Raw genomic sequence first — 22,721 nt, 5'->3', positions numbered from 1 at the left:
ATAAGGTTCTTGATAAGAGGAGGTGAAACAAGAACATTATTTAAAATAAGAGGACCAAGTTGCGCCTTGCCGGTGGCAGTGACGGGCAGGAGCGAACCATTACCGACAACAATTGATGTGGGAGAAGGAAATCGAGGAGGGGAGGAGTGAGAGAGGGTACCGTCATGAGAGGTCATGTGAGAGGAAGCACCGGTGTCAAGGTACCAGTCGTTGTTCACCGGTGGAGTGAGCGTCATGGTGCTGAATGTAGAGGCCAGCGAGTTTTGGTCCCAAACCGGAGTGCCAGCCATAGGCTGGTATTGCAGCGGTGCCAGCTGCTGCGGCTGGAAGGCCTGCTGGACGGAGGGCGGGTAAGTCTGCTGAGGAAGATGCATCTGCTGGGCCAGCAGAGCTTGCTGCAGGGCCTGCTGTTGAGGGCCGGCGCGTCCCTGGGGAAGCGGGGACAGTGGAGGGGTCCGGGTGCCGGGCCACATTTGAATGGACCCGGTCCACGGATTGTAGACGGAGGGCCAGGTCGCGCCGGACCCAGCAGGAGCTCCAGGGGCGGAAGAGTGAGCTGAGGGAGCGCTGGGGCCTTGAGCAGGGGTGCTGCCAGCCCTGCGGTCCTTCTTCTTCTTGTGCTTTGGCTTGGGGCCGCCACCGCCGATTCGCGGAGAGCCACTGTTGGTCGCTGCAGGCTGGCGAGAAGAAGCAGTGGCGACAAGAGCAGTGGAGGGGACAACAGGGTGGTGTACCATGTTGATTTCCTCGAGGAGGAGTTCGTTGCGGACGGCGGCGAAGGAGGGGAACGGGCGCCCGCGCCGGAGATGGACGCCGATGTCCTTGTAGCGCTCGTTAAGCCCACGAAGCACGTTGAGGACCAAGGTGCGGTCAGTGACGTGTTCGTTGAGGTCAGCGAGGTCGTCGGCCATCTTCTTGAAGCGCTTGCAATACTCGGTGATGGAGAGGTCTCCTTGAGCAAAGGCGCGAAATTGAGCGTCGAGGTGGAGGGCGCGAGTCTCCTGGTTGCCAAGGAAGTGGTCCTCGATGGCGAGCCAGGCCTCACGGGCGGATGCGCGGTGGTCGATCACGGCGTCGGCGAGGTCAGCGGAGACAGTGCTGTAGAGCCATGACTTGACGACGGCGTCCATCCGAGTCCAGTCAGCGAGGGCTGAGATGGAGTCGCTGCGGACGTGGTCCAGAAGCGAGTACTTGGTGACGGCGAGGAGGAACTGCTCGCGCCAACGGGGGTAGTTGCCAGCGGTGTCGAGTACCGTCGGCACCAGGCTGCGTGCGTTCTGCACGGAGACTGCCTGGGCGTGGAGATTGAGGACAGCAGCGGCCTCGTGGAGAAGCATGGCGTGGGGAACGCTCATCTCGCCGTCCGCACGTTGCTGGTCGGCGGGATCTGCGGCAGCGGCGGCGTCGGCCCGGGCCTTGGCCGCCCGAGCAAGGGCAGCGCGGACGCGCTCCGCGGCGGCGTCGCGCTCGTTGGAGGCGTTGGCGGCGTCCTGCTCGGCGGCCTGGGCGACGGCCAGGGCGGCCTCGCGGCGAGCCTCGGCGTCGGGCTGCGGGGGTGGATCGTCGTCTTGGCGATGGGGGTCGGCAGGATCGACGAGGGAGAGTGGAGGTGTCCCAACCATACCGGCGCGCAGGGAGGATGCGCAGAGGTGCAGCGGAAGAGTGAGAGGGGAAGGACTAGTCCCGGTCTCGTGATACCATGAAAGAGGATGGCTGGGAAAATGATTATTGGATTGATTATTGAGGGAGCCCAAGGCTCAGTACATATAGGCAAGGATGTCCCAGAAATAGGAAAGTGCTAATCTAGAGAATCAGGAAAGTGCTAATCTAGGGACACCTTGCCAATCAGATCCAATACTACCAAAAAGGGGAGAGGGGCTGCAGCCGCCACTGCTCTAGGGTTGCAGCCGACCACCCTCCTGGGCCAACCGAACACCCTAAAGGCCCATGGGCCTATACAGCATGCTAACACTATTAAACCAGTACAACAACAAAAATCTAAGAAAAAAATGTCAATGTACTTCGGAAACTCGTGCCACTTGATATAAATTCCAAGTTCAATTACTTCCAACATAAAGGGTAACCAAGATGTGATTTTTTTTGTCAAACATTAAACATAAAGTTCATGTACAATTACTTCCAACTTCTAGGGTAACCAAGAGGCGATTTTTATCAAACGTTAAATACAAAACTAAAAAGAAAGGAAAATACAAATGTTAATATGTTATAGTACGGACCATGTATCTCTGTTTATTTTATTTTTCTTTTGGCACACTTTTCAATTTGTACCAGCAAATGCTAAAATTTGATGCAACATCCAGGCGACTACATCTAGCGACATCTTTGTGTCGCTTTTGTACAAACCACCAAGAAGGTGCACCATATGGTTCTTATGCACTAGATATTTAGTTGACACAAGCTATACATATTTAAGAAAGGGTAGATCCCGTATCGGTCGGAGGCTTACACATGAGCGGGGTCTAGGGATAAAAGAGCAGACTCAGTTTGGAGTAGGGCTGGAAAAAAAGCTCGAGCTCGACGAGCTGGCTCGGGCTCGCAGCAGCTCGGCTCGGCTCGGACCGGCTCGACGCTCAAAACGAGCCCGAGCCGAGCCAAACTTTGGAGACTCCCATATGAGTGGGATATGGGAAGGGATAAACCGAGGCAAATCTCCCCGCCCTGCAAAATGCGTAGTTGATCCTAGCTGTTCATATTTCTTGAATAAAATTTCGAAATATATTGGGGTTTGATAGCATAGGAATTTCGTGCATAATAGATTGATAGATTAAACCAAAGGGTGGTGGGAGCAACAAAAACGAAGGTGCAGATGGACAATGTGGATGCCGAAAGATGCAAGGTGTAGAGCGGGGCCTTGACCATTTGTGAAGGACCAAGAGAATCGAATTTCACAGAACAATTATTGTCAGTGGCGAATCGACGGATGGTTAGGTGCAATAGCTTTGGTAGACATGGGATGACGGAAAATGGGAATGTGGCGGACTCGTATTGCTTGGCGCCATCATGGATGGAGGCGCCATCGTTGTCAAACACGTCATTGTAGTAGCCGACAGAAGCACATTTGCAGGCTACAATGGCCTCACATTTAAGTGCATCGCTTAGCAGTTACTCCCTCTGGTTTCCTATTAGTTGTTGTTTAGGACAACTACACGGTCTCCAAAATATAACTTTGACCAATGTTTTTTGTTAAAATACGAATGAACTGTTAATACATTTATACTTTTATAAAAGTACTTTTTATGACAAATTGGTGCATATAAATATTAGGTTCCAAAACTAAATAACAAAATAGTTATTTGTAGTCAAAATTTTATAAGTTTGACTCGAACCTTATCCAAAACGACAACTAATAGGACACCGGAGGGAGTAGAAACTTAGAAACGTGGAACATGGCCATGTTTCTCATTTCGGGAACGTCTACGTTCCTGATTCGGGAACATTTGCGTTCCCACGTTATAAGATGTCACCCCAAGTTCTCGTTCCTGTTCCACATTCCCGTTTCCTTGTGAAACATGGCTACTAAGGTGCAACTGCCAACTCGCATTTTTGTTCCAAGTGATGACGTGGCATCCATGTGCTTCCTAGTAGTGGCTACGGCTTGGGCTGCAACATTGGCGATGATCGTGTGGGTTTCACAATCGCCACCGGCTGCTATGTCGTGTCCGCGGGCAGTAGTGATCTCAATGTCGTCGTTGGGTTGGTGTCGGTGATGATGGCATGATTTGCCATGGCAGCCAGGGCATTGTTAGACTACCCGGCCGACATCTTCACCAAGGGGTTACCGTCGAGTGTCTTTTTAGACTTCCGATCCAGTCTCAACATCTGTACAGGATAGAGTTGTGACTGCGGGGGGGTGTTAGACTACCCGGCTAGGGTTTGTGTTATTCCCTGTGTAATGACCGTTATACCCCTGTGTAATGGGCCTTGGCCCAGTTACTCTCTCTATTTAATATCACTCCCAACCCCTGATTAGGGTATGGGTTCCTATTCTAACAGGCATTGCGTTGAGGTCTAGGGGTTGTGGTGCGGAAGTTGTTGCTCATAGGAGACGAAGTCTCACGATACCATGATAGCATAGGAACTTCACACGTAATCGATTGATAAATAAATTAAACCGATCAAGGGTTACAGACATATATTGGCCTACACAACCTAAACCAATCTACCATGATTTATGGAATCAATATCAGAGGGAGAGGGAGAGGGGCAGGGAGGGCTGTAGCACTTTTTTCTTCATTTCATATTATATCAATACACTATCTATATCATTAGTTTTCCTGAAGAGTTAATCGCATGTCACTGATAGTTTTCCTTTGTATAAACACTTGCAATTAGTTTCTCTGGCCTGTTCGCTGGAACTTTTTTGCGGCCAAAAACAGCAGCTGTATAGTGCCAGCAGAGAGAAATTACAGCTGCCGGTGCTGCAGTACTTGTAGCAAAACTGGTTTTAAGCAATTACGTTATGTAGAGTTTATCCTGAATTCTCTGTATGTATGATCCAAGTTAGGCATTTGGCTTCTCTTACCATGTAAGACATTTTTGCTGTGGGTGTCCCACATTTCCAAGTTGCTAACCTTATATTATTCAGAAGTTATTATTCATTGTCGTTGTATATAAGTCATTCGCTTCTGCTATCATCAGCATATAAACACTTCCAAGCACGCACACATGGTAGTTGGTATTGGAATGTGAACCCCTAACCCTAACAAGGGTTGGGTGGTGTATTAATAGACTTGAGTACTGGGCCAGGCCCATTACAGAGGGGCGAGACAGTAATTACATAGGGAAAAACCCCAAACCCTAAACGGGTATTCTAACAGTTGGCATGAATGTGCTGTAACTTGGTTGATATGTTTTTATTTAACTTTTTATTAATATTGGATCTCCTAATCACTTCATTGTAGGTTCTATTCTGGGATTGGAGAAGTTCAAGACAAATTGCATGCTTAGAGGAATCCCACATGGATGATGTGACACAAGTACATATTAATATATTATTCTTGTTGACCAAGTCTATTAGCATTTTTTTGTGACTAACCTTGATTAGGCGAGATGATTACCCACGTGGGTACTGTAGCATATATATAGGCAGACAATAATATGGGCCTTAATGGGCCTTAACACCCCCTGTCAAACTCAAGGCGGAAGTGGAGGATTTGAAGCATTGAGTTTGATTAGATGAAACTGATGTTGTGCCCTAGTTTGTGCTTTTGTGAAGAAATCCGCAAGCTGTAATTCTGAGGGCACATATTGAAGAGCAATGGTCTTCTGATGACAATGAGATCTAGTAAATGAGACATCAACACCAATGTGTTTTGTGAGTTCACGCTTCACTGGATCATGACAAATTTGTATAGCTCCAGTGTTGTCACAGTGAAGAAGTGTAGGCGAGTCACAAGAAACGCCTAGATCAGCCAAGAGCCAACGAATCCAGATAATCTCAGCAGTAGTAGTAGCCAGGGCTCGAAGTTCTGCTTCAGTACTAGATCTAGATACTGCGGCTTGCTTCTTGGATTTCCAAGCAACAGGGGATGATCCAAGAAGAATACAGTAACCAGTGGTGGAACGACGATCTGTAGGATCACTGGCCCAGGTAGCATCAGAGTAAGCATGAAGCTGAAGTGGGGAGTTTGAGTCATAAAATAAACATTGTGCTTTTGTCCCCCTTAAATATCTAAGTACACGAAGTAAGTGCCCATAATGAACTGATGTAGGAGCAGAGACAAACTGACTCAAGATGTGAACCGCATGAGCAATATCTGGCCTAGTGACAGTAAGATAAACTAAGCTGCCAACAAGATGTCTATATCGAGATGGATCCTCTAACGGTGTCCCATCAGTCGGACGAAGAGATAAGTGAAGATCCATAGGCGTGGCAACAGTGCGAGTATCAGTAAGACCAGAACGATCAAGAAGGTCTTGTATGTACTTGGCCTGAGAAAGATAAGTACCATTTTGAGTCTGCAAAACCTCAATACCCAAGAAATAACTGAGGGCCCCCAAGTCAGACATTTGAAATTCCTTACTCAGATACGCCTTCACATGAGCAATATGTTCTGGATCATCTCCTGTAATCAACATGTCATCAACATATAGTAATAGCAACGTGCGTCCTCGCGAAGAAACATGAATGAACAATGCAGGATCATGATCACTAGAATAGAAACCACAAGCCTTGATGACAGAAACAAATCTCTCAAACCAAGCACGAGGAGCTTGTTTGAGACCATACAAGGCTCGACGGAGACGACATACATGCCCTGATGGAACCTCTATCCCAGGAGGTGGATGCATATAGACTACCTCATGTAGATCACCATGAAGAAAAGCATTTTTGACATCCATCTGAGAGATAGTCCAAGAAGATGAGGCTGCAACAGCAAGTAAAGCTCGGACAGTAGTCAGATGGGCCACAGGTGCAAAAGTCTCATCATAGTCAATACCCTGAGTCTGTTGAAAACCTCTAGCCACAAGACGAGCTTTATATCGCTCAATAGACCCATCAGATTTGGTTTTAACCTTGAAGACCCATTTGCACGTGATAGGTACAACACCAGCAGGTAACGGAACAACATCCCATGTACATGTGCGATGAAGAGCATTTAATTCATCAGTCATAGCAAGCTGCCACTCAGGTATACCAAAAGCCTCTTTATAAGATGATGGTTCAGCAATGACTGCACCAGCACGGGGAAACCCATAACGTTCTGGAGCTGCAATATTGCCACGGTCACGAAGATGATACCCCTGATTAAAAACAACATGAGAGTCATCATTGTTAGTACAAGTATCAGTGACAGGGTCATCATCAGGACTGGCCGTGGGAGTAGAGCGAGGACGACGAATGTAAGTCTGAGTGACAGGTGGTTTGGAAGCGTAAGACTGAGATGGTGTGGAAGTGGAAGGTGGTGTGATGGAAATAAGAACATCTGGGGTAGAAACAGTAGGTGGTGATACTGATGAAGTTTCAGAAATGGGAGGAAGGCTCATGAAGGAGGTAGACTCTGTGGAATAAAAAGAAGAATGAGTGGAAGAGTTGTAAAAGAAGGGTCGGTTTTCATTAAAGCTCACATCTCGAGAAATACGCATGCGACGAGAAGATGCATCATAACACCGATAACCTTTATGTTCAGGGCTGTATCCAAGAAAAACACACTCAACAGATTGAGCAGTCAATTTAGTACGTTCACGAGGTGATAATAGGACATAACACGTACATCCAAAAACTCGAAGGTGGTCATATCGTGGAGGAGTTCCGAAAAGAACTTCACCAGGTGTTTTGCCAGAGAGTTTGGATGACGGTTGTCTATTGATTAGGTAAACCGCAGTAGAAACTGCTTCACCCCAAAAGTGTGAAGGGACAAAAGAAGATATCAACAAAGTGCGAGCAGTTTCTATAATGTGACGGTGTTTGCGTTCAGCCACACCGTTCTGTGCATGAGCACCAGGGCAAGAAAGCTGAGCAAGAGTACCCTCTGAAGTCAAAAACTGGCGAAAATTATCAGATAAATATTCACCACCAGAATCAGAACGAAAGGTTTTAATATGAGTGGAAAATTGAGTGTGAATCATGCGAGCAAAGGTTTTATAAATAGAAATTAGCTCAGAGCGGCGTTTCATGAAATAAATCCAAGTGTAGCGAGAATGATCATCAATGAAAATGACATAGTATTTATATCCACCTTTTGACACAAAAGGTGCAGGACCCCAAATATCAGAGTGAACCAAATCAAAGGGTTCAACAGAATGAGAATCACTAGTAAAATATGGAAGTTGTATTTGTTTTCCAAGATGACAACCCTTACAATGAAAATCAGACTCAACCGAAGTATGACCTAAGCAACCTGACTTTATTAGAGTAGACAATCTAGATCCACACAAATGACCTAGACGATGATGCCACTGGGCAAAAGACGCAACAGAAGCAAGGGTAGCTGGAAGCACATGCGCTGGAGATGTAGCCAAGGAAGGAAGCCGCAAAGAGTCCAAGATGTAGAGGCGAGGAGCGGCTTTACGGCGACGGCCAGTCCCAATCACTTCCCCTGTGCGAAGGTCCTGTACAAAACAAGATGAGTCATCAAACCCGACAAAGCAATTATGATCCGTAATTTGACCTACTGAAAGAAGGTCCATAGATAGCTCAGGAACAAAGAAAATATTAGGTACTGTAAAGTGTGGATCAGAAAGAGAGCCCTTATGAGTAATGTGGCATACAGTACCATCAGCTGTCTGCACTGAAGCACCATCTGTGACTGGTGTAGTAGAAGCCAACTTTGATTGATCAGATGTGACATGAAAGGAGGCTCCTGAATCAAGTACCCAGGCCGACTCTGAAGTACAAGCGGACGAAGTGGCAGCAACAGCAACTGAAGTAAACGAGCACGAAGGGAATCAAACTCAGCCCGAACACCCATAACAAATCTGTAAGTGAAGAACTTCTCAATAAACTTATGAGCCGGACATGGATCAGTAGTACAAGCAGGCACCATTGATGTCAAAGCACTCATCAGGCGATCAAAGGCTGAGTAGTACTTATAGGTGTACATTTGGGCCGGGCCTGATGGGCCGGCCCGAAGCACGAAAAAAAAGCACGGCCCAGGCACGGCACGGCCCGAAATAATTTAGTGCCGGGCCGGCACGGCCCGTTATATCGGGCCGGGTTTGGGCCGAGGTCACGGCCCATGGGCGGGCACGAGCACGGCCCGTTTAAGGCAGGCACGAAAAGGCCCATATAGAGGCACGAAAAGGCCCATATATTTATCAAAACACACTTCATTTCACACTTTTATATACTTGATAAAAAACACAAAGCTAGAGATAATGCTAGTTAGATGTTTTTTTGTATCTTTGAATTAGAGTGTGTGATGTAATTTTACTTTTGTTATGAACATTAGACAATAAACTGAACTTACGAACTTTGTATAGAGCTGATTATACTCTTTTTTCTTCTAACAAAATGATTTATAAACGAGGTAGTCATTGCATAGCTGTGGTAACTTTAATACAAATATTAAGTTTAATTCTGTTCAAATTTATTTGTCTTATCTTTTATTTGTTTTATTATTTTTTTGAATTTAGGGCTCTAATGTGAATTTCGGGCCAAAAACTGAATTTCGGGCCAAAAATTGAATTTCGGGCCCTAATGTGAATTTCGGGCCAAAAATTGAATTTCGGGCTTTTATAATTTCGGGCCGCCCGAAATAAGCCCGGCACGTTTAAGCAATTACGGGCCGGGCCGTGGGCCGAGGGCGAGGCCCATGGGCCGGCCCGGCACGGCCCGAAATTCAAACGGGGCGGGCCGGCCCGAAATTCAAACAATACGGGCCTTTTTGGGCTTGGGCCGGGCCGGGCCGGGCGGCCCGAATGTACACCTATAGTAGTACTCATCAATACTCATATCATTTTGCTCAATAACATGTGTCTGCTGCATGAGGGTGTGTAATAAAGCACCACTGTCCTGAACAAAACGCTCCTTCAAATGAGACCAGATGGCTTTAGCAGTTTTGAATTTAGATAAACTCATAATCATAGACGGTTTGACGCTGTTCACCATAGCAGCCATCACTTTACCATCATTAAGCTGCCATGTTTTGATATCAGCAGCATTGCGACGATCATCAGCAAGAACGGGTGCCGCATCAGTCAAATGAAAGAGTAATCCATGTCCCCGAAGTGCAGTCTCAACACAGAAAGCCCACTCCGGATAATTTTGACCATCAAGAGTGATATTGACCACAATAGCATTTGTCGTCATATTGAATTGAATCAAAATCAAGGAGAATAGGAAACCTGAGACCAAAGACCTAGGAGCAGCGACGTCGCAGATCCGCGGTCGGTGCAGATTTCCGGTGGGAGCAGCGGATCTGCAGCCCTGCGTGCAACGACAGCAGACGGGGATCCGCGGAACTTGTCACAGGCAGTAGAACGGCGCAGGCAGAGATAGAAATCCGCCCCTGGCGCACTGCCCCTGGCAGCAGAGGGAGCCCTGCCCCTGGCACACTGCCCCTGGCAGCAGAGGGAGCAGCCCTGCCCCTGGCGCACTGCCCCTGGCAGCAGAGGGAGCCCTGCCCCTGGCGCACTGCCCCTGGCAGTGGAAGGCGCCCTGCCCCTTGGATTAGCGCGGACGACGGACACCCCTGGCGCGGACAGCCCTGGCGGCGGCGAACACCCCTGGCGCGGACAGCCAGGCGGCGGATCCAGGCGGCGGACGGCGCTGAGATGGGGGAGATCCGCCCTGGCGGCGGCGGATCCTGGCGACGAACACCCCTGGCGGCGGACAACCAGGCGGCGGATCCAGGCGGCGGAAGGCCGCGCGCCCCTGGCGGCGAACAGGGAAGGTGGCCGGATCTCCTGGCGGCGGATCGAGGACGGGGACAGCGATGGCGGACAGGATGCTGGCCGCGATTGGCAGCACAGCGACGGCGCGACGGCGCCCAAAAAAGTGGATCAGGGCCGGATTTAGACTAAACCCTAACCCTAACCTCCTCTGATACCATGTGACTAACCTTGATTAGGCGAGATGATTACCCACGTGGGTACTGTAGCATATATATAGGCAGACAATAATATGGGCCTTAATGGGCCTTAACATTTTTCATTGAACAATTTGAGAAGAAATTCTCTCAAACTAAAGAATTGTATCATCTATCATAGTATTTGTACATGTATTAAATAATGTGGTTCACTCAGTATTTTTTATTCATACTAAGAACTGTAGCATTATGAGAATTGACAATGATACTTAATGTGAAGCTGGATACAGCCGATTATTTGTAGAGCATGACACATTCTGAACGAAAGCCATGCTTCAGACTAATCAATTTATATGAAGGTTTAGCAGATGATATCGGCACAAGCTTTAACATATCTTTTTTTAGAAAAAAACATGTGTACTTGCAGTGTTGTTATTTTATTTTTCTTCTTTATTAACAGCTATTGTCCTAACTCCTAAGATTTTAACAACTTATACATTCTGTAACATGCACAATGTATTTGAAGCGAACAAGATTGTGTCTGTTCTTTAAAGACAACTACACAATCTGCTTTTGCCCCTTAAGCACTATAGTACTATACACTTGACACTTCATCGATATGCTGTTATGTACATCTATTTTTGCATTGACTCAATTTATACCGGGTACATGGCTCTTGCAACTTCTTACTTCTGGGATGGATGATTTATTCTTATTTTTGTTGGACAGGTCAAATTCACACCAGATCAACAAAGTAAACTCATTTCTGCAGCAGTTGATGGATTAATATGTGTTTTTGACACTGATGGTGATATTGATGATGACAATCATCTGTTATCTGTATGCATATACTCATAGTTCTCTACTGCTGTATTTTAAATAAATAAATACTTTATCATCTTTAACTTGTCAAAAAATGAAGTGTTCAATCTTCTATACTTGCTAGTTAGCAGTGACCTATTCCATAGAGCTTTGAGTAATATTCCTTATGATCCTCTATATCAATGTCATCATGCTGTTGATTTTTTTTATAGTAGTCCTGTAGTTCATTAAACAACCCATGCAACTTTTTGTAGCTGGTGCACTTTCTATCTTGTTGGTTGGCAAGTAAACTTGTGCTAAATACTAATTCAGGTGTTATACAAGATTGTGCTGTTAGGTTATCTCTACTTTTGTGATAACTTTTCCACAATTTGTATCAATTTCTGGTGTTTGCTCTCTGATAATTGATCTCCCATAGGTTATGAATGCGGAAACATCTGTTGCCAAGGTGGGTTTTTTTGGGAACAAGTATAAGAAGCTTTGGTGTTTAACCCATATTGAGACATTAAGGTATCTTCTTTGTGCACAATTACATTATGGGTTAAATACATTTGATTAAGCTACCTTAATGTCTTTACCCCATTGGTAAAGAAATTCGTTTGAACTTTCTACTCATTGTCTTGATAATTATGACTTATGGCACATCCCTTTTTGTTTGGGGTCTGATTGGTTGCATGTATTAGGCTTAGTTTGAATTAGATCTTATGCATCACTCTTAGATAGAGGGTACAAATGCCGCCTCTGGGCCTGCACGCCCCATTGGGCCTCGCCCTAGACGATTAGGATAGATAGATTGATATCTAGTCTAGGCCCTATTTGGTGGGGCTTCTCTTTGGCTTTGGCTCTAGAGGAGCCCTACCAAACGTTTTTACTAAGAGGAGCTGTTTAGAGCCGTTTTACTGTGGAAAAAGGAGTCCTCCCAAACAAGACCCAATGTGGCAAGAAGCTCTGCTGGTTCTGTTTCTATAAATCTCGGCCATCCTTGCCTATATATGTGTAACCTTATACCTTATAACCAATATACTATATTTGAGCTTAATCTTACGTGGTATCGAAGCTATAGGTCTCGAGTTCAAATCATGTTTTAAATAAATAATTGTTGCTTGCTTCTATTCCACGTTTGAGACCTAAGGGAGTCTATGTGAAGGAGAGTGTTGGAGTATAAGTGAACCGTCCACCTCTCATCAATCACAACATAAGTCAGCATAAATGTATGCATTGCCTTCATGTTTGGTTGTCTTGCATAAGAAAGCCACACACGAGAAAATTTTGTTTGTTTATTTATGTTAGAGATCTGAATAGACATGTATATATTTGTACTCACCTTATTTGTACACCAGGCCATAAGGTATTACTTGTACACCAAGCCATACGGTGATGCCTTTGTTTTTTCTATCAAGGATATCAGGACCGGACATGTGATTCTTCGTTGCAATAATTTGGGCAACCTATACCAGCAACACCCACCCCATCAACCCTCACTGTGCCCTTGCCACCACACGGTGGCATCATCGTCTTGACCATCCTAGTGCTACTGCCATCACTACTCTTAGGAACAGTTCACACATTTCATGTAATAAAGTAGCGGCACCTTCCCCTCCATCATGCTTGTTAGCTAGGGACTTATGCACGTCTACCATTTACTAGCTCCTCATTACATACCTCCACTCTCTTTGAGTTGTTACACCATGATGTTTAGACATTACCTGTTCTTAGTATTTCTGTCCGGTTGTCGCTACTTTTTTTTCTTGAATGCGCAGGAGAGTTGTCGCTACTCATTGGTGCTTATTGATGAATTTTCACATTATTGTTGGCTTTTCCACTTAAAAGCAAATCTGATGCGCGCCACCACTTAGTCAGCTTTCTTTCCTACACTAAGAACCAATTCTAGCTCCCTGTCAAAGCCATTCGGACTTACAACGGGCGCGAGTTCATTAAGAACGCCGTCAACTTCGTTCTAGATTCCTTAGGCATCCTTCCATGTCTTTCCTACCCTTGTACATCATCACAGAAAGGTCTCGGTAGAACATGCCATTCGCACCCTGAATGTCTATCGTACCTATCTGATCTACACTCACATGTCACCCCATACTAGGTTGAGGCTATCCTCACTGCCGCCTATCTCCTCAATAGGTACCCATGTGCTGCAATCGACAACTCTATTTTATTTGAGCCACTTTTATTGTTCCTCTGACTATAATTCTCTTTGTGTGTTTGGCTAGCTATGCTACCCAAACCTTACAATCACTACATCTCATTAATTGGCCCCAGTTCCACGACTTGTGTTTTTATCGGCTACCCTACCTTTTTTTTCTCGAGACGCGCAGGAGAACTGCGGCCCATTATATATTAAGCAGAAGAAAATAGAAAAAAACAATGGTCTACAGAAAAAACCTCCTTACGGAGGCCAGAGACAGACATACAAATATAGATCCATAAGGGGATAAAAAAACATACTACTCAAACTTCCTAAGTCTCTATCACGGGTGCAGCCAAATGAACAAGGCCTTTTGCACCAGCTACTTCCCATTTTCTTCTTTCCTCATCCGCAACTCTGAGACTTAAGGACAAACTTGGATTGCAGCCATCAAAAATGCATTTATTTCGGTGATTCCATAAAGTCCCCATAAGGGTTATTGGTGCCTAGATCTATCTTCTAGGTGTGTTATCATCTCTTGACATGTTGTTGATGAGTCCTCCTTCCCCTTCGGACACACCATCACAACCTCTCATGTTTCGTCTTTTGACTTTCTCCTACAGGATGATCATCTTCCGATCGCTCTGCCTTTGAGCGTAGAGCAGCCGTAGGTCCCCTCGACGTTCGACTAATTGGCTATCGTGTTGCGCGACCCTATTGTGTGCCACACTGTAGCAGGACGACAGGCCGATACTACCGGGGCAGCCCCCACCCCCTGCTGTTTTGTCCATGCTTGCTGGATCTTTTGCGGTTGTTGGACTTCTTGTGGTTGCCTAGCCATGCTGGTTGGTTTGGCCGAGAGTATCAGCGCTGACCTCCTCCAGCCTTGACCGCTCCAACTCCACCTCCAGGGCGCTTCAACATCGTTTACGACCGTCATCCATGGCCCACTATGGTCCATAGTCCCCAGCCCTCCATGCGGCTCTCCGGGTTAGTTGGACAGCTCTAGGCTTTGACATCTCCATATGCCCTATGCTGGATCTCTAGCCGATTCTTCGGCTTGGTGTCTTCAAGCATCCTCGATCGCCTCCATTGCCTCCGTCGCGTCCCATGGTGACTTGTGATTGAGCTACCACCATGGGCACTGAACCCGAGCTCTACCTCGCCACCTTGACTACCTCGATGACTGCTTCACCGCCCATCCAACTATTGCAGCGCCCCTGCCGACGCCAACTGGTGTGTCACGAAGGTTGACAAGTATGAGGCCCTCTGCACCAACAACACTTGGTGCCCCGTCCCTCGTCCACTAGGCACCGACGCTATGACAGACAGACAAATCTTCAAGCATAAGTTCCACATCAATGGTTTTCCCGTCACAGAGTGTTGGGTGGTTTGTGGCTTCTCCCAATAGTACGTTATTGACTCCAATAAGACCTTCAGTAGAGTGGTCTAGTGGGCCACGACGTAGGTCGTTCTCAACATCACGATCTTGCATGCCTGGTTGATCCACCATTTGGACGTGAATGCCTTTCTTCATGGCCACCTGGACGAAACTGTTTACTCCCAGCAGCCTCCTAGCTTCGTCGACCCCTCCACTCTTGACCATGTTTGCGGTATGCCTTTTACATAAGTCTCCCTATGGTCCGAACTCCGAAGTAGGCCCCTCATACGTGGTACCAACAGTTCGCTACCTACATTTGATGCCTTGGCTTTGTGTCCACCACGTTCGACACCTCCCTCTGTCTACAAGGAGTGTGCACCATAGCCTAGCTCCTACTATACGTCGACGACATCGTCATCACCGCCTACTTGATGGCTCTTCTTCAGCACATCATGGGTCATTTTCACTGGGAGTTCACCATGACTGACCTCAGCGCCTTACACCACTTCCTTTGCATCTCCATCTCACGCTCCTTCGACGACCTATTCCTATCTCATAAACAATATGCACATGATCTTCAACATGCAAGCATGGGCGAGTGTCACTCCACCACAACACTTGTGCACACTTGAGACAACCTCTGTTGTGGATCGTTTAGCAAAACGGGGCATGGATCATCCGGTTCGCTGCCCTCTTTGTGATAAAGATGAGGAAACTGTGCAACACCTCTTAGTAACTGTCACACCCGGTTTTAGGGGCAAAACCGAATGCATAACATATGTACGTCATGATCCATTTTCACACATATGTTGACGTCACAAGTGTAATATATCAAAAGACAATGTTCGAAACATAAATAAGAATAGAGTACTTTATTACATCTCGACGACATAAGTGTCTTAAACATTTCCGGCATAGAACAACAGTTCTCATGGGTAATCTCCACAGGAAGATGATCGACGCATCACTAGATCTAGAACTTGTCGACGTCTCCGACAAGGTCTTCTTCTTCAAAACCTTATGATACAAATCAAGCAAGGATGAGTGCACTTATGGTGGGTACTCAGCAAGCAGGGGGAAAGATGCAATGCTAGCAAGGATAGGTTGCGTTTTTATGCGGTTAGCCTTTTAGTTGATCAAACTTTTGTTAACAACACCTGCTTACTAAGTGTAAGAATTTACTAAACCCCATCAATCATAAGGTAACAATATCTTGAACCCACTTAAGCAAAACACTTAAGTGAACCACTCGAGCCAAAAAGAGCACAATTTATTCTCCATCTTTAAGTTCATTTATCTTGTGAGGGTCCAGGTCGCTCTTAACTGTGAGCACAACTGATATATTAGTTTTACACTCTGCAGAGGTGGTACAACTTTACCCACAAGCCGTGTATCCCTTCTAGCCTGGGTTTGCAAGGCCCATATTCACTACCGAGAGCCTGGGCATGACACCAGAAGAGCTTAGAGAAGACCGGGGAAGCGGCGGCGAGCTCCGAGGGTTACGACAATGGCTCCAGCGTAGTCGGAGGGGCACCAGGGGTCCCTGGCCATGGGCGATGGCGAGCGTGGACAGAGGCAGCGAGGTACGAGGAGGGGGCACTGGTGCTTGGAATCGCTGGTGGGGGTTCGGGTGATACTTATAGAGGCGAGACCGAGGCGAATCGAGCTGGGAAATCAGGACCGACAAGAAGATGATCGGGAACAGTTGCAACAACATATCCCAAAGAGGTCGTTCCCGAAGTTCTGTGGGGTGGATCTAGCCATTTGGATTATCAAATGTGAAGATTATTTCAATCTCTATCGGGTCCCTGATTTCATGAAGACCATTGTTGGCCCAAGTCTAGCAGGACATTAACTAATTTCTTGAGACGAGTTGTAGAAAATCACAACTTGACAAGATTACACATTTCAATAAAACCTACCAAACATATTTTGTTTAAGGGCACAGACTCTTAACATATCCTCTAGTATCTGGTTCGTTCTTTCTGTCTGTCCATCTGTTTGCGGATGATATGCAAAACTAAAGTTAAGCTTGGTATCCATTGACTCATGTAACTTCTGCCAGAAGCGCGAGGTAAGCTGAGTTTCTCGACCAGACACGATCTTCTTAGGGACTCCGTGTAAACACACAATCCTTGCTATATACAGCTCTACCAACTTGGCTCCAGAATAGGTGGTCTTTACTGGTATAAAGTGTGCAACTTTTGTCAACCTATCCACAAGGACCCAAATATAATCATAGCCATCTCTTGTACGGGGCAATCAAACTATGAATCCATACCAATTTCCTCCCATTTCTATTCAGACACCTTCAGAGGTTGAAGTAAACCGGCTGGCCTTTGATGCTCCGCTTTCACTCTCTAGCAAACTTCACAAAGAGTGATGTGAGTGGCTACATCTCTTTTCAAGCCATACCACCAGTATTTTTCTTTCAAGTCCTGGTACATCTTGGTACTTCCGGGGTGAATGGAATAAGCTGAGTCATGGGCCTCATTCAAGATCATCTGTCGAAGGTGATCACTTTCAGGCACACACATTCTATTTCTGAACCAAACGACAGTCCAAACCATACTTTACCAGGGTGAGGTTGGACCATGCTTTACCAGGGTGATACTGAATGTCTAAATTATAGTCCTTGATTCACTCAAGCCATCTTCGTTGCCTTAGGTTGAGATCCTTCTCGTTGAATTGTACTTCAAGCTCTTATGATCGTGAATATATTGCATTTATTTCCAATCATGTAGTGCCTCTAAATCTTTAAGGCGTGCACTACGGCCGCTAACTCCAAATCATGGGTTGGGTAGTTCTTCTCATGCTTCCTTAATTGTCTTAATGCATAGGCTATCACTTTGTCCTCTTGCATCAGAATACATCACCATACACATCGAATCCCTTATGGATATCTGGCATGACTAACACTGGTGCAGTGGTTAGCCTTTCCTTGAGTTCGTCAAAACATTTGGTTACCAAAGTAAACAATTTGGGTTCCAAAGTGAACTCCTTTTTGAAATTCTCTATCAAACAAAAGAAATGCTCCAAAGGATGAATGCACCACATAATTCAAATTCTACTTTTAAAAATAACTATCCCCTTCTAAGGTTTCATATTTAAATCAAAATGTTCTAAAGGAAGGACTTGAGGTGTTTACAGTAACTTGTGTCTTCGCCAGGGAAGTGTGGTTCAGGATCTTCAGCTTAGTAAATCTGCAGCTATTGGCTCCTAGCACCCCTCATATTGTTTTTCAAAACTGGTGGGCTAATCTGGAAAGCAAGGTACCTGTTGTGCCACGCAAGGGGATCGATTCTCTAGTTGTCTTGGTGGCTTTGAAAGCAAGGGAGTGGATGTGTGTTTGAGGGGGCCTCCCCTAGTACCAATCAGATTATTCAAAACATCAAAGACGACGCTCATCGATGGTGCCTTGCAGGTGCTGGGGGCTGCATGCGCTTTGGCCTTAATGTTGGTTGCTTGATCTTTCTTTTCTTTTTTTAGATGGACCATTTTCTATATTTTCGTTTTTAGCCACCATGTGGTGGTTTTCCTTGTTGTTGTCTATTTTAAACCTTTTCTATATTCTTCTTAATATATTGATGCACAGTTCTTTTGTACGTTTAAGAAAAAAAGCTCTCCGCCCGATGCCTCCAACTGCATGAGTCTCGCTGGTGCCTTTCAGTACCTGAAGTTGACCCATCCCGACTTAGCTTACGTGGTTTGGTAGGTCTATCTCTTCATGCATGATCCCTGCGAGCTTCACCTCGCGTTGATCAAGTGGATTCTCCGCTACGTGAAGGACATTCTCTCCTTCGATCTCCACATCGGTACTAGCTCCAACGACTCTTGACAACATACTTGGATGTTGTCTAAGCAATCTACCTCCGGATATTGCGGCTACCTTGGCGAGAACTTGGTCTCCTGGTCGTCCAAGCGACACACCACTATCTCCTGTTCACATTTGGCTCCAATAGCTTCTCTAGTGTCTTCATTGCCAGTGCGACCATTATCTATTGTGAGAATGCCAGTGATATCTACATGATAGCCAATCCAGTCATCAACGACACACCAGGCACATTGAGATTGACATACACTTCGTCCGAGGGTGGCTTTGGGACAGGTCCGGGTGCTTCGATCTCGTCTTCACATTGGTACATGGACATCATGAACAATGGCTTGCCTACACAGTTATTCACTAGGTTTAGGTCCGGTCTTTGCGTCCGAATCCTCCTGCTACGACTATGGATGGGTCATGGGTGTTAGGGATATGTATAGGCGTGTATATCTTTGTACTTATCTTACTTGTTGTATACCAAACCATATGTCCTATATAGTGAAAGGTCACCACACACGCCATCACACACAATGGGTGTGTGGTGTTTCTCCAATTCCCTACAATTTACATTTTATTGCATATAGTCACCTTATGTGTTCTACTATAGGTCTCATGTTTCTAGTAAAGGTAAAGAATGTGTATATATATTATTGTTGTATGCCCATCGGCTTATGCAAATCTGTATTGTCTAATAAACAAACCTGGCGTGATAGTTAATGCTACATTGACCTGCTTTGAGCACTGTGCAAAGCCTGCATAAGAGCTTGCACAGGCAACCAAACATGGGTAAACTGCACTGCACAAACCTGAATACATGCTAATGCAGGCAATCATTCAAACCCTGAGAAATTCAAATAATGGAAGAATGAGATCTTGAACATTGGACAATACGTTGTTTTTCTTACATTTTTGCAGTGTCTGGGACTGGAATGATGGGGCTAGAGAGTTGAATATAGAGGATGCTCGTTCCTTGGCCACTGATAGGTGGAACCTTGATCATGTGAGTATCTGTTAGGATCAGTTACTCTTGTACTTGTTTTTGTACATTTATGAAATTCGGCCTTGTATGGAGCTTCGATGTATGCTGATGGACTCATATATATTATTACTCTTTCCCAATATCTAGGGACTTTTGAGTTTTTCTTAAGTCAATAGTTTACGTTTGACCAAATTTATGGAGATGGGTTTTAACAGCTACCACATCTAAAGAGTAAAATATGAAAATCTTTCATAATGAACTCAATGGTGCTCATTTTATATCGTAAATATTATTGTTCTTTTCTATAAACTTTATCAGACTTAGGATACTTTGACCTATGACAAAGTCAAAAGTCCTTTTAGAAATAAGGCCCACCTGGTGTGAAACAAAGGCAACAGATCCAGTTAGGTGCAGCATATTTGAAGGCGAGCCCACTGCCCACCACACCACTCAAGTTCAGGTTATATAAACTAAGTACCAGCAAGACTAATGCCAATCACCTACGCTCTCCTGATTAGGATTCCTCATATCTACCCAGGAAAGGGATGCCACTTGGCTTGCTGCATTTTTCACGTCTGAACACCTTCCTAGCTCTGACCTCCTCGACATTGAACACCTTCCAACATTCTTATGATCCACCCTTGGTTCGTCTTCTTGTCTGTACAGAATTTCACATCTTATCATCATCTTCACCTCCGCTCTTAGCACCCTATTCACATCTGATCAAACAAAGAGTATTTCAAAAAAAATTCTAAATCCGATCTGTATATCTAGAATATGTGCATGGTCTTCTATTGTTTCTTTTATGTTTGGTTTTTCCATTTTCTCAAATTCTACTGATCTTTCTTTTCCTATGGCAGGTTGACTATTTCGTTGATTGTCACTATTCTGTGCCTGATGACCGGCTATGGTTGATTGGCGGCACAACTGCAGGGACGTTAGGTTACTTCCCTGTAAGAAATGACCATGATGGACCAATAGGTTCAGCTGAAGCAATCCTCGAAGGAGGCCATACAGGAGTCGTTAGGTCCGTGTACCCCTCTTCAGGAATCCATGGGAGACTTGGGCAAAACAGGGGCATCTTTGGATGGACAGGAGGTGAAGACGGTCGTTTGTGCTGCTGGCGCTCTGACGAAATTGCAGAAACAAACAAATCTTGGATCTCTAGCTCACTGGTGTGGAAGCAGCAAAAGAAAACCAAAAACCGGCATCAGCCCTACTAGCCGCAATGGATACCGTTTGGAACTTTCGGCACTGACAAGGGAAAGCCCTGTATGTGCTGTGAGCATGTTGTATCTTTTCTTTGAATTCTACTAGGTCGTGATGAAACACAGCACATTGTAGGTGCAGTTTTGACGTTGCTTATTGTTTGAGAATGCTTGTCTATTTCAGTAACTGGTTATTAATCTAGCAAAGATATGGTAAGTTGAGTATTGAAGTTTTCGTGCTCGGAACTTTTAGCGGCCCGGAATTGAACAGGCGATGACGTGTATTTGGTTCTTGGACATTGTCTGCAGAATAAGTAGCATATAAATGGAGTAGGTTAGGGTGCATTTGGTTCTTGGACACTGTCCGCATAAGAATTTCTTTCAGCCTTATTACTTCTGTGGCCAGCAGATTTGTACACAGTTTTGCACTATAGATGCATTGTTTACAAAATGTAGATTGGAATAGGAGTTGTGGATGAGTAACTTGCCAGAGATAGCCTTAGACACCCATAATGCGCAATCCTGCAGAAAGTATCGGAGCATCTCTAGTTCTAAAGTACATTTGGTAGTCTAGATATTGTGTTATGTAGACCATCATTGGTATGTGTGTTGTTTATCTCCTATGTCATATACTCTACATAAATCTCCTATGTCATATATTCTATATAAATCGCATAAGTGCTCAATACAAAATATCAATCTATAGCGGCAACCCCTCTAGCATGGTATTAGAGTATATCCAATTTTTCCTCGCTTTCCGTAAGTCACTTAGCTTCTTTAATAGAGCTTGCCCTCTGGGCCTCGGGAAGAGGAAGAATGAGATAGAGCAAAGGGTCTCCTCTTTCTGTCTGCTCTTCTCGGCATGTGGAGATCCGATTGGGATTATAGTTTAATTGGTTGAAATGTACCGCTCATACCAGTGATATTGTAGGTTTGAGCGCTACTAAGCCCACCTGACCTGCTGGCGATTGTTGCCGATCTTGAGAAGAAGGTCTGCACAACTAAAAGGTCGTTGTCGTCTTCCTCAATTGTGGATTCCTCAATTATGAAGACCATGACTAACTCTTTATGGTATGCTAAGACATTTGTTGCCATTGTTGCCAACCTCCACATCTAGGCGATTGTTGCTTAGAATGTTTATTCCATTATCAACATCGTTTTCGATGCCTCATCGACCAATTACGCTTGTTGGTTTGATCTCATGTTGCTGTCCTTGACAAGATACACCCTCGCTGACCATGTGAGACCGATGTCGCCCTTCTCATCGATCTCAACTGGATCCGGATGGAGCTGTCGTCCTCTGCTGGCTAACGTAGTCGCACAACGCACCGCGATGTACCCCCCCTCAACCGTTCCCTGCGGAGGTGTCCCTTACAACATACACCCTTGTCGACCATGTGAGATCGATGAATGACGATTGCACGGCGCTAGTACAACACTAGGGTCCGATTGATGCGCGACTACGTTCGAATAAGATGACTTAGCCTGCCTCATCGATTCGCAATATTTTTTTCCATGTGCAGGGAAAGGGCAGTTGGGCCTGTGTCGATCGATGGCGGCGAGAAGGCTGGGCCGAAACCAAAAACTTGGAGTTCAAAGGTCGGCCCGTGAAGGGTTCGCAACCGCTCTCAAAACCATAGAGCGAGGGGCGATCAGGAGGTGGGCACCTAGCGGCCAGGTTCCTAGCACACGAGCGCCAAGGGCACTTCTAGATAATGTTCGAGTATCAAGAGACATCAGACACATGGTTTATCGCGAAGAGAGGCAACGAGCCGCCAGACCCGACCGGACGAGTCTAACAACTATATGAATTGACACTTGAGAGTACGAGGACGGTTCCGAGCGGACCCCGTGCCTGGAGCCTGTGAAAGGCACTAGGGC

At 45.6% G+C, this 22,721-nt stretch overlaps 1 protein-coding gene across 3 annotated transcripts in view; it reads left to right on the top strand.

The window, feature by feature from the left end:
• LOC100217313 (Transducin/WD40 repeat-like superfamily protein) overlaps nt 1–21,075 on the top strand; it is a 30,386-nt gene extending 9,311 nt beyond the window's left edge. Inside the window, exons 5-9 of one of the 3 annotated variants that reach the window (XM_008674094.3) lie at nt 4,923–4,997; nt 11,220–11,330; nt 11,731–11,822; nt 19,569–19,653; nt 20,493–21,075. In XM_008674094.3, the coding sequence (XP_008672316.1) occupies nt 4,923–4,997; nt 11,220–11,330; nt 11,731–11,822; nt 19,569–19,653; nt 20,493–20,855 (726 nt within the window). In that variant the 3' untranslated portion in view covers nt 20,856–21,075. The remainder of the gene's footprint in view (nt 1–4,922; nt 4,998–11,219; nt 11,331–11,730; nt 11,823–19,568; nt 19,654–20,492) is intronic. The other 2 variants (NM_001143659.2, XM_023301836.2) reach the window with 2 other exon arrangements.
• Nucleotides 21,076–22,721: the final 1,646 nt, after the last annotated feature.

This window comes from Zea mays, chromosome 3 (genome assembly GCF_902167145.1).
Source record: "Zea mays cultivar B73 chromosome 3, Zm-B73-REFERENCE-NAM-5.0, whole genome shotgun sequence".
NCBI lineage: Eukaryota > Viridiplantae > Streptophyta > Magnoliopsida > Poales > Poaceae > Zea > Zea mays.
This window is presented reverse-complemented; position numbering and strand designations above follow the sequence as displayed.